This window comes from Phasianus colchicus, chromosome 9 (genome assembly GCF_987193195.1).
Source record: "Phasianus colchicus chromosome 9, bPhaCol1.hap1.1, whole genome shotgun sequence".
In the NCBI taxonomy this organism is placed as follows: Eukaryota; Metazoa; Chordata; class Aves; order Galliformes; family Phasianidae; genus Phasianus; species Phasianus colchicus.
Window position 1 is genome coordinate 24,413,125 of NC_143444.1, and position 10,966 is coordinate 24,424,090.

At 42.5% G+C, this 10,966-nt stretch overlaps 1 protein-coding gene across 2 annotated transcripts; it reads right to left on the reverse strand.

The window, feature by feature from the left end:
• Positions 1 to 1,037: 1,037 nt before the first annotated feature.
• Positions 1,038 to 10,889, reverse strand: ATPAF1 (ATP synthase mitochondrial F1 complex assembly factor 1). 2 transcript variants are annotated; one of them, XM_031601989.2, is made up of 9 exons: positions 10,678 to 10,889; positions 10,492 to 10,600; positions 9,387 to 9,437; positions 8,595 to 8,657; positions 7,944 to 7,994; positions 6,514 to 6,561; positions 4,614 to 4,709; positions 3,983 to 4,090; positions 1,038 to 2,971 (listed from the first exon to the last, which is right to left on the reverse strand). In XM_031601989.2, the coding sequence occupies exons 1-9, from the start codon at positions 10,878 to 10,880 to the stop codon at positions 2,777 to 2,779; spliced, it is 924 nt and encodes a 307-aa protein (XP_031457849.1). In that variant the 5' UTR covers positions 10,881 to 10,889; the 3' UTR covers positions 1,038 to 2,776. The 2 variants fall into 2 exon arrangements, with proteins under 2 accessions (XP_031457849.1, XP_090002754.1); XM_090146628.1 differs by lacking the exon at positions 10,678 to 10,889 and having other exon boundaries at positions 9,387 to 9,433.
• Positions 10,890 to 10,966: the final 77 nt, after the last annotated feature.

Consider the following 10,966-nt stretch of genomic DNA (forward strand, 5'->3'; position numbering starts at 1 on the left):
TGTTCCATCCTGCTTATCGTTTTTGTGGTCCTCCTCTGGATACACTCCAAGCGATCCATGTTTCTCCCACACTGAGGAAAGCTATTGCTGAGTTTACTCTAGCCTTGCACCCTTGCCAAGGCAGCTCACGTAGGATGCAAGGCTGGGGGAACCTCCAGTGTAACTCAGTACAGCCCATCACATTCTCAGTGCTAGCCCATACAGGAGAAGCCTGTCCATCTTGGCATTTTTCACTACCAAACTGATTGTTTCAACAAAGCTCTGAGAAGACGGGCTTTGTAAACTGTGTGCTGGTAGCTCAGAATGAGGAAACATCTTCCCTCTAGTGGTTGAAACTGACTGTGCAGAACACAGCCACACTAACATTCATTTTCACCAGCTCTTAGGCTAAGCATAGGTCATAAATGCACTTTTCAATAGCAGAGTTCACGGCTTCCTGGAGAATAAACAGGGATAATGCTTCCAGGAGGGGCTGCATCAAGCTGTTCTCAGCAGAAGACCTGGAAATACCACCAGGAGGTTGTGCAGCATTCAGCCTTCAGCTATCTTCGTGCCACTGCACACACACACCTGCCTGCCTCTTGGCTTCTCTGCTGGTTGGGGACACATGACACAACACTGGGTCATCAGCTGCATGCCAAGTGGTTTAACCCTGACACAAGGAGGGAATGTGTTGTGGTGTACACATCAAATCTCAAGAAAATATCCAAAGAAAAAGGGAGCCCTTGCTCCCTTCATTGGAATCAGTTGATTGATTCCGCCTCTTCTAGGGCCACAAAAGGCACTTGCCCCATCCTCCTGGCAGAATAACTGCAAGTGGTATGATGAGCTTTGCCTTTTCAAATAGGGTCTTATTTAACAACACTCCCAGTACACGCAATGCTTCCCCTTCTGTATTTTGCCAGGATAGTCTTAAATCCTCAGAGAAATACTGAGCTTGTGACTAATAAATTGAAAAAAAAAAAAACCAACACTCAAATTAAAGGTAGTGACTGCTTCCAGCCTTGATCTAGAGACTTCAGTCTTTTCAGCTCACAGGCAGCTTGGGTGTAGATCTGAAATCCTAGAATTTCACTCCTGTTGCCAATTACTCATCCAGGGATGTTAGATTAAACCTATATTAAAAATGAATCCAGCATCTTTGACTTCTTCAAAGCAGGAATTGAATAATTAATCAAAATTGTCATTATTTCAGCTAAGATAAAATGATAAAAGGCGCATGAATGCTGTAAAACAGAAGTAAAAATGCTGTTCAATAAAGGTGATGTGCTGTTCAGGTTAACAGCCCTATCCACACTTCCCATGCTATGCAGACTCTCACAGATCCAACCCAAGCAGAAACCACAAGAGTGCAATAGCAGGGAGCAGCACCGCCTACTCAAAGCACAGCCCTCTTCTAGAAGCCTCCTTTATTTCCCTGAATGGACAACAGTTCACCTCAACACGTACAGGTCACTGCCAGAACAGACCTCAATGATGAAACCTCGCTATCTATCTTCAGCACTCAGGTGAGCATTGCTCACATCCAAAGAATGGGCTGGGAACACATGGCATGACAGGTCTTTGCAGCTACACTAGCAAACACATTGTGTAACTCAGCTAACTCATCAAACCTGTATTGGGTCACAGTTAAGGACAGCCCCAAAAGTTACTCTTCTTCTGACAGACAGACAAGTGGCTTATCTTCTGTGCCTCTGCTTCTTTGGCAAAGGAGGATGCACTGGCTGCCTCTGCTGGGGATGAAAGCAAGAGAAGCTCAAAGCACAAATGCTTTGGGATCTTTCTGTTGAAAGCAGGTTTAAAAAAACCTACCCTGCTGCAGCCCACAAAGCCAGGTTCCTACAAACACTGCTATGTTAAAGCAGCTGCACATATTCACACCAGTTGTCATTTAGCAACTGGGTGGTGGTGGCTCTCTTATTATGCCATTTCCTCATAGATAGCGGCTTTCCTGATATGGGGATAGGAGCTATTTTTTTTTTTTGTCTCTTTAAATACCATTTGTAGAGTTGGCTGAGTAGATACCAGCCTAAGAAAAATCACTCCAAAAAAGCATGTGGTAGTTCCTCTTCACTACTCAAAAATATGCAGAAATAAAAACATGTTTTCCTGTTCCTCAAGCAAAATATCTCTAAGAAACCCAACAAGATGAAATGAATATATCAATTAAGAAGCAAAACACTCGCAGAACAAATCCAAGGCACTTTGTTCTTCATTCCTGAAAAAGGCACGGGCCTCGGCACACATCTGCACAAGGAACCTCACACACAAAGTAACAATGAGGAGTCTGTTTTAGACCATCAGACCTATTCTTTTTTCTTGATAGACAAGTCTGTATAAATTCCTCACAAATTAAAAGCACTAGACCATGCAATTATAATGGCAGAGGGCATTTTAAATGCATTTACAGAGAAGAAACATTGTTTGCTCTCTCTCTTGATGTCTACACACTTCATTACATAGCTGCCCTTTTGACATTTCAGATTTCAAAATAAAATACAGCATGCAGCATAAGTCAGAGATGAGAGAATAGCTCATTCTGACAAAGTTACGCCAAAGTGCAGTGCTTCAGTCCACCAATTAGTTACCACTGCCCAAATGACCCAAGTCCTCATCTTGCATCAGTGCCAGACCCACTTGATGACCACAGTCCCAGCATGTTGCCAGATCCCTTTTGTAGCCAACTCAAATTCACAAAACAAGAGATGAGAAGCATCCCAGATGAGAACCACCCCCCCCTGCCTGCTGCTGGCTCCTTCACTCGCATGGTCAGGCTCTAAGACTTGTCAGAAACCTGATTAGGTCTCAGTGCCTTTCCAAGGCCGCTGTGCTCCAGCTTTGCTATAACTGACATGTATTTAAATTCACTGGATCTGTGGTTGAAGGTCTCCACTAATTCATAGGTCTCAGAACAATCCGTTGCATAGAAGAGCTGCACCTGATTCGCTAAGCACTGGGCTTCATGGACCACCTGCAAATTAAAATGAAGAATTTGTCACTGCTGAGTTTTGTCGTTTCCCATTGAAAAAGAGTCTTTAAGGGCAGAAAGGCTGCAGTCCTACTCACTGTCTTCACAAATCATCTCACCCCTGCTCCTGACCTACTTAGACCCTTGAGCACTGTGCCTACAAACGAGCCTCCTGCAGAACCTATACCTCAGAGGACAAACATGCACCCACCCTTCATGGCCCTTACCCACTATAAGGCAGCAGAGATCCAAAGCCTTGTCTTTCTCTTCTTACAGCTGATTTACTTTGCAAAATTTGATTGCCCACTAAGACACAACAGGGCAAATGTATTATCACATAGTTTCAGAAATGATGTAAGTGGGTCAAATTAGAGATAGGGTGCTTTGGTTATCATCTTGTTCTACCACTCTAATCTCTAGAGCCATACTATTACAGATATGCAAATAAAAGTACACCCACACATAGGGGAAAGAGCAGAGGCACCCAGGAACTCAATGCAAAGCTCTGGAGACTCTCGCTTTGACTAGTTCTACTAAGCTTCAGAACACTGATTTAACTTGTTGGCAGGTGGCGACCACTTCCATTTGCTTCCATTAACAAGATCAGAAATATTTCTGAATTTTCTTAATGTTTCACAAAAATAAACTATAACAACCAGCGTAAGAAAAAATAATGTATGAAGCGCAAATACCAGACAGCCAAAGATTGCTGATTTCCTTCTAAGTTCCCCTAGATCACTAAACAGTTTAGGTTAAAGAAATCTAGTACTATTTGAGAAAGGATCTTTTTAAGACTCTAATTTGTTTTCAGTTCATAGAAACATAGGACCATTAAAGGCCATCTGATCTAACTCCCCTGCAAAGAACAGGGACACCTACAGCTCCATCAGGTGCTCAGAGCCCTGCCCAGCCTCACCTTGAGTGTGGCCAGGGATGGAGCATCCATTACATCTCTGGGCAACTACAGAACAAGCAGTATAAAATGAGGGAAGTCAATGAGCATTTTTCTCTTACCAAGAACTTGGAGTCCATTTCTGCAGTCATTAGTACTATTCCTTTCTCCTCCTGCAACTCAGGATAATGGTACAAGACCAACTGGCTAGGAGCAGCTTCACCTTGGGTCTGAAGGGAGGAAAGAAACCTGTTGGTATCCCATAAAAAACTTCAGCTTTACTGCACATTTTTGGGCTTGATTATAAAACTTTTGAGTATTAGCTGCTATGGAGATGTCATTTTTCAAGGCTTAAGAGTCAGTTCTAATTATTTCTGGCACTTACTGAAAACAAGCAATTTGAAGAGTTTGAGTTTTTCTTAACCAAAGACTACATTTAATATAATCTGCAATTTCTAGGAAGACATTGCATTTCATAGCATCTACTGGTATTCTAAACAGTTTGTGCAGACAACTCTGAAATACTTGCTTCATCTTTCTGTTCTGATACTGCTCAATTTCTACTTGATTTTTTCTTAGAAGAAAGAGACACTTAGTACCTTAAATTTACTGAATACCCATAATTAAGAGCAGTTTTTCACTGATAACTGTTTTCAAGTTAAGCTAGACAACGCATTCATCAAATTATTCAGTAAAAATGATATATATTTCTGGACCCCAAGCCACCTTTGTCTTGTTATAGTAACTACTCACCTGAATGTTTATCAGAGAAGTAAAGTGAAGTTCTGTTCCTGACCACTGCCCCACAAAGAACTCATAGCCTTCTTTTCTTGGCAAAGCATACAGAAACTGCAGAGAAGGGATAAAAAATAAGACTCCTTTTCATAGAACAAAATAAGTCCCAATGTCATACTGGCCTTCAACATAAACTCTTAAGAGAGAGCTACAGCAGAAAATCACTAACATTGAGACATATTGTTATCAGTATTACACGAGACAAAGGAAAGGGCTATAGAGAACATTCACACTGACCTGTCAGCTTGCTTCTAAAAAATTAACAGTACTAGAAATGGTCACAAATAAGATGGGGAACATTCAGAGTTGCCAATTCTGTACAGTTACCTTATTACCTGTTCCAGAACAAGAGGCAAGCATTTTCTCTTTGAGACTTACAGTCTGCTTGGTCCAAGAGGTAGGGACTTGCTCATTTTCCCACACCAAGAGGAAGGACAGTGTAGGAGCAGGAAACAAGCAGGATACTTGAATAAAAGCCAACAGACTGTATAGAAACGCACTCAAAACTGTAACTAACTTCCTAAGTTCCACATAGCTCAGGAATCCAGACATATTTGATCTTGGCAAACAGAACACACAGTACCAAGCCATCAATCTGATGAAGTTTCTCAATCAGACCTACGGTGTCACAAAGCCTAGCTATCCTTTGATTCAGCGAAGCAGTGAAGGATTTAATTTCTAGCTTAGCAAATGCAATCTGCACAAAGTCCATGCTTCACTGCACAAATTACTGAAAAAAGTACTTTCAGCAGAAAACAATACCAATCCAGCAGTACATGGTACAAAACTGAAGAAACATTATCTTGTTAGCTGTTCCTATCCTTTGCAGTTCAACTTCTTCAATGCAACAGGAATTCTCTAATTGAGGCTTACAAGATACCTACCAGCCCCCATGAGAAGCAGTGAACTCTAATCTCAGGAATCCTCAGTATTTTATGCATTGTTGTGCTGTCATACACACACGGCACAATCCACTGAATATTTACTCTGTATGTAACAAAGGATTCAACTACACCCAACTCCCCACTTCCTTCTCTTGTCACAACCCTTGACTTACAATGCTCCATAAAGGAAATTACACAGAACATCATTATTTATTGTAGCTCTCCCTTGAAGTTATTTCTACTTTTATTTACTGCCAGCAAGCAAATATAAGATGAAACAGGAACAATTCACATCAACTGTGAGACAAGAAAACTCACGTTCTCTATGTAGATGCAATCTAATGCCATGGTGACATGTAGCTACAGCTAACAGTTCTTCCAGATTAAAACACAGGCACTTTAAATATTAAGGAAAGATACAGAAGAACATCAATGAAGCTGCCCTACACAAAACTGCATGGAAGAGGTTTATCCACAAGACACCAATTAGTAGAAACCAGATGCATGCTGCTATTTTTACAGTAAGAGTGGTGAGGCACTGGCATAGGTTGCCCTGAGAGGTGGTGGAAGCATTCAAGGTCAGGCTGGACTGGGCTCTGAGCACCTGATGGAGCTGTGGGTGTCCCTGTTCACTGTAGGGGAGTTGGATTAAAAGGCCTTTAAACGTTCCTTCCAACTTACACAATTCCATGATTCTATGAAATCATTCCTTGGGAGATTCTGTGCTCACATTTCTGAACTCTACACCTCTTTTTCAATCTAGACACCTGACACTTGGATCAACTGTTCAGTACATCTGAATAGCCACTGCTTTTATCTGAACACTGTGACAAGCTGCACGCCTGCATTTTACTTATTGAGCCAATACGATACATACGAACAAAGGAGGGTCAAAAGTTTATGAATCAGGCTTTAGACAGGAGAAATGCATTACAACTATACATCACCACACTGTGGATCTCTGCCAGACGTACCGATGGACATTTCTGGGCTCTCTTCCATATTAAATCAAACTTCTCTGCCTTTTGGGAAAGAGAAAGATTATTTTTTCATAATACAGCTGTGGACGTAGTTGCAACTCAGTATCATTTCATTAAACTTTACAGAGCACAACTCCCCAACTTCCAACTACAGCAAGTCTCACTGTGGAAACAGTTAACACCAAATGCACAGAAAATTACACGAGTGCTTCATTACCTAAATGTTACTGGCACCCTACTTGAACAATACTGTCTCCAAGAGGCAGCAGGAAACTTCTTGGATTCACAGCTCTATTTCAGTGGAAGCAGGAGGCCATGCTTTAGGCTCACATTGTGCCCTTTTTAGCAAGTGTGGCATCAACAGTTGAGCAAGATGATGCATTCCAGGCCCCGAATGATGGATTTTACATTACTATTTTCAAGTACTAAAATGCAGGATGCTTATTTAAATATTCATTGCTTCAGTTTGTATTAAAACCACAAACATACTTGGTTTGATGAAACCCAGCCGTCTCATTCACACGTCTTCTGTGCTCCCCCAAATCTTTTGCCAGCTCTCTTCCTACCAGCATCTTGTGTTAATACCTACTCTAAGGTGTTGAGGAAAGAAAACACATGCTACCCATCAATACAAAATTCCTCCATCTGCGCTCTTGAGCGCTTCAGAATTACGTGACGCCTTTCTTCAAGCCAACAAAAAAACTTCTGGCAGAAGACATAGCTTTTTCCCCCTCAATAACCCCACAGACTAATTCCCTTTGTGCCTACAATATGCTTTGCATTATAGATTAAAAAAGCTCACTCCCAGAGCTTCTCTAAAGCAGCACAACAAGGAACAGTGACCCCACTCATGAAGGCCTACACCACCTTAAGTCTATCCCCAAACTGAAACCAACCAACAAACAAACACAACAAGATTTCAGGTTAATGCAGAATAAGAGCAATTAACAGCTGGTAAAGTTATCAGGAATAAGAAATACGATCTTATCACAGGAAGCACCACACATTCTCAATGAACAACAGCACTGCCAGTAACTTTAACAGCATGCAACTGTCATAATTAAGTACAAGTTTATTAGACAAGCACTTTAACACTGCCTTGTTAAAAGTACAAGTCTGTGCTGAAGGGAAGAAAGCAAAGAGAAGAGAAATCTTGAGAAAAAAATTATATGAAAATACAAATGCTACCAAAAAGGATGCTACAGCCTAGCAAAAAAATGTTGGTTACTGTAAAGAAAGAAGCTTGGAAATTCAGACCAGGTGTGCAGAAAGAAGTATGAGCTTTGACAACAACCTTCAGGAGAGGAAAATATTAAGATAAACGTTTTCAGAAACAAAGGCCTTTATTCAATGAAAGCAATAACTCTTCCTGGCAAGAAAGTTTTACTTGAAACCTCATTTTCTTTCGCTGAGTTACTACTTACAGGAATAACAGCATAAACCGTATCTTTTGCAGAAAAGTACTGATTCCAAATCTGTAAGAAACAAAGGAAATCATCTACAATTAAAAAGCAGATATGTTAAATGCTTTAAAAAGAACTGCATTTGTCAACTAAGCTTTGTTAGCATTCTGAGGGGTCATTTTGCAGCCAAGTCTGACCGACAACATCGTAAGTGTGGAACAGAAATATAACCAGATAAAAGGGAACAGTGCAAATAAAAAAGACAGTAGGGAGAATAACTTGATTCACACTGTTCTTAAAACAAATGCACCCTCCTCCTTCTAACCCTAACCACCTTTAGTCTGAGTACAAATGTCCTGCATGACAAAAAACACAAGTGAAGTTAGAAGATGGCCAAAGCTTTGCTTATATTCCTGCAAAACAGACACAGCATAAGCCATACGAGCTACTGCCACGATTCCCCTCTCACAGGGGCTTGTTGATTCCACCTAAACAGCTCCACATTAAATAGCTGCTATCAGTTGCAGCAGTGATACGTTCTGAGCGATCAAACACATGGTAGGTCACCTCATATATATATGTACATATATACACACACATACATACATGTGTGCTTAATATCATTATTAAGCACAGGTGTGGAGCAAACTCCATGCCATTTAAATCCATTACCTGCTTTATTTCCTCTGCTGATTTCTCTTTCACCATCTCAACGTTAAGAATTGAATCAAGTGTCTGCAAGACAAAGCATATGGCATCTGGCACAGTGACAGTTCTCTGATTCAAGTGAGATTTCAGAATGAATGGATGCAATTACAGAGAACAAAATGAAGCAAGAGCGACTTAATTCAATTTGCAATCTTAGTTCTCTGAATTGCCATAGAAACTACTAAACTTAAGCAGTAACATGCTGGTTAAGTTGGATTCACACTGAAGCACAACTTAAGAGATTCTGTCAGGACAAAGAATATGCTTCACTCCAGTTCTGCAGATCTCCAAAGCACTGGAAAAATGAGCTGCAGCCTCTCCCCTTCACCCATCTCACACGTGCTCTGCTGGCAGCTTTACAAAGAAAGTTTGCCAAAATACAAGAAAGTTAAAGAGAATAAAACCATACTCCTGTCCCTCTTCTGGCTGAACTTTGGAAATATATTTGAAGTCTGAAGAGGTAGCTTAACCCTTCTGATTTATTACTGGGAGCTTTGATACTCCTTGGCTAGCAGGAACGTGCAGGACGTCAGAGAGAAAGGATGGGATAATAAAAACAGACTGCCAGGAGTTTTAAGACTTGAACACAATCCCAGTAGTAAATGAATCCCACTAGTAAATGAACATCTGCTGATGAAGTGCAGCATAAGGAAGATTAGTTGTACCTCAAATCTCTTGGCTAAAGCACTGGTGGTAACAATGTGCCAAATTAACATCTACCCTTCACTTGCTAGCACCTGGGTTCATTGTCCTTACCTTATCTCGTGTGAATCCTTCCTTTGACGTCCTTGTACTCAGGCCTTCTGCCTAGAAAACATTATTCTTTAATTTTCTTCCAGCTGCAGTACCACTTATTTGCTCTGCCTGCCATGCATATCATGTCTGCTGACATCTTCTGAGTATGAGCTCAACTTCAAGATGCTCACAGATTGCTGCAGTGCATTTTACTGCAATAGACTGCTGATTTGTTACTGCTTATTGAAGCAATAAGAACAACAATGTGAATTATGAATTAGGTGATCAGGAAAGATTTGTTAAGGCAAAGTATTATTCATTTTGGATCCAATATTACTGAACTGTTGTTGTTTTCGTTTGCATTGTTAAGGTAGGAAAAGACATCTAAGATCATCCAGTTCAACCCCATGCCACCCTGCCCACAGACCGTGTCCCTCAGTGCCACATCTGGAACACCTCCAGGGACAGTGACCCCACCACCTCCCTGGGCATCCTGTGCCAGTGCATCACTGCTCTGAGAAGAAATTGTTCCTAATATCCAACCCAAACCTCTGCTGGTGCAACTCTCTCAAGCCTCCTCTTTTCCAGACTGAACAATCCCATTCCCTCAGCTGCTCCCCATAACATTAGTACTCCAGACCCCTGACAGCTCCACTACCTTTCTGTGCAAGCTGATGTCTGATCTAGCCAAACTAATCTGGAACTAATTAAACACCTAAAAAAGCTCTCAAGCTCAGAAACTACAGCCTAAAAAACCAGCAGAATAACACTGGAATGATATTCTTAGTCATTAGAGAGCAAGATGTGGGGCTCCTTTCCAGCAGGAATGCTGCGTTTGTAGCTTTGTGTTGATCCTACATCAATAACAAAGGTATGGAATCACAGAATCGTTATGGCTGGAGATCACCTGGGTTGATCCAAGAGTCAATCACCTGAGATCACTTGGTCCAACTGCCCGCCTACCACCAAACCACATTCCTTAGTGCTACATCTATGTGTTCTTGAACACCTCCATGGACCTCCATGTGACTCCACCTCCCCGGCTGTGCTGGATGATCTCACGGCCTTTTCCAGCCTTAACGATGCGCTCGCTGATTCTATCAATTACAAGGAAAATCGGCCTTGCCTTTTCTTCCATGCGTCTGACAAACTCTGATTGCTTCGAATACCCCACGGGCTGCTTTTTCACTTCATTTCTTTTTTCCATCCGGGATTCAAACACATCCGGACTGGACCTGAATCAGATAAGAGACCATTAACAGCGCCAAGCGACCGACCCCTTTCTGCCAGCCCCATTCCCTCCCTCCCCAACCTGCGCAGCTCCTGGATCTTATGACGGTATTTCCCGTAGAAGGGATTCTCCTCCAGCACCTCCTCCCCCGATCCCGTCACCCTCCGGCACTGCGGGGCCGTCGCCCCCCGGCACGGCGGGGCCAGCAGCCCGAGCGGGCGCAGCGCGGCGCGGCTCCGCAGCGCGATCCCCAGCCCCCAGCCCTGCCCCAGCGGCCCCGCCATGGCGCCGCCGCCGCCGCTCCCGCTCCGCCCGCAGCAGCGCTCCGCCCGCCCCCGGCGCCCCGCCGTTCCGTTCCGCTGCCGAATGA

What these genes read in the sequence shown, in the direction of transcription:
- ATPAF1 (XM_031601989.2), bottom strand. Translation starts at nt 10,880, where the DNA reads ATGGCGGGGCCGCTGGGGCAGGGCTGGGGGCTGGGGATCGCGCTGCGG. An exon ending in GAGCCCAGAAATGTCCATCG is followed by an intron (nt 4,710 to 6,513) that starts GTACGTCTGGCA and finishes CCTTCTCTGCAG; the next exon opens with TTTCTGTATGCTTTGCCAAG. An exon ending in CTTCTCTGATAAACATTCAG is followed by an intron (nt 4,091 to 4,613) that starts GTGAGTAGTTAC and finishes TCCTCCCTTCAG; the next exon opens with ACCCAAGGTGAAGCTGCTCC.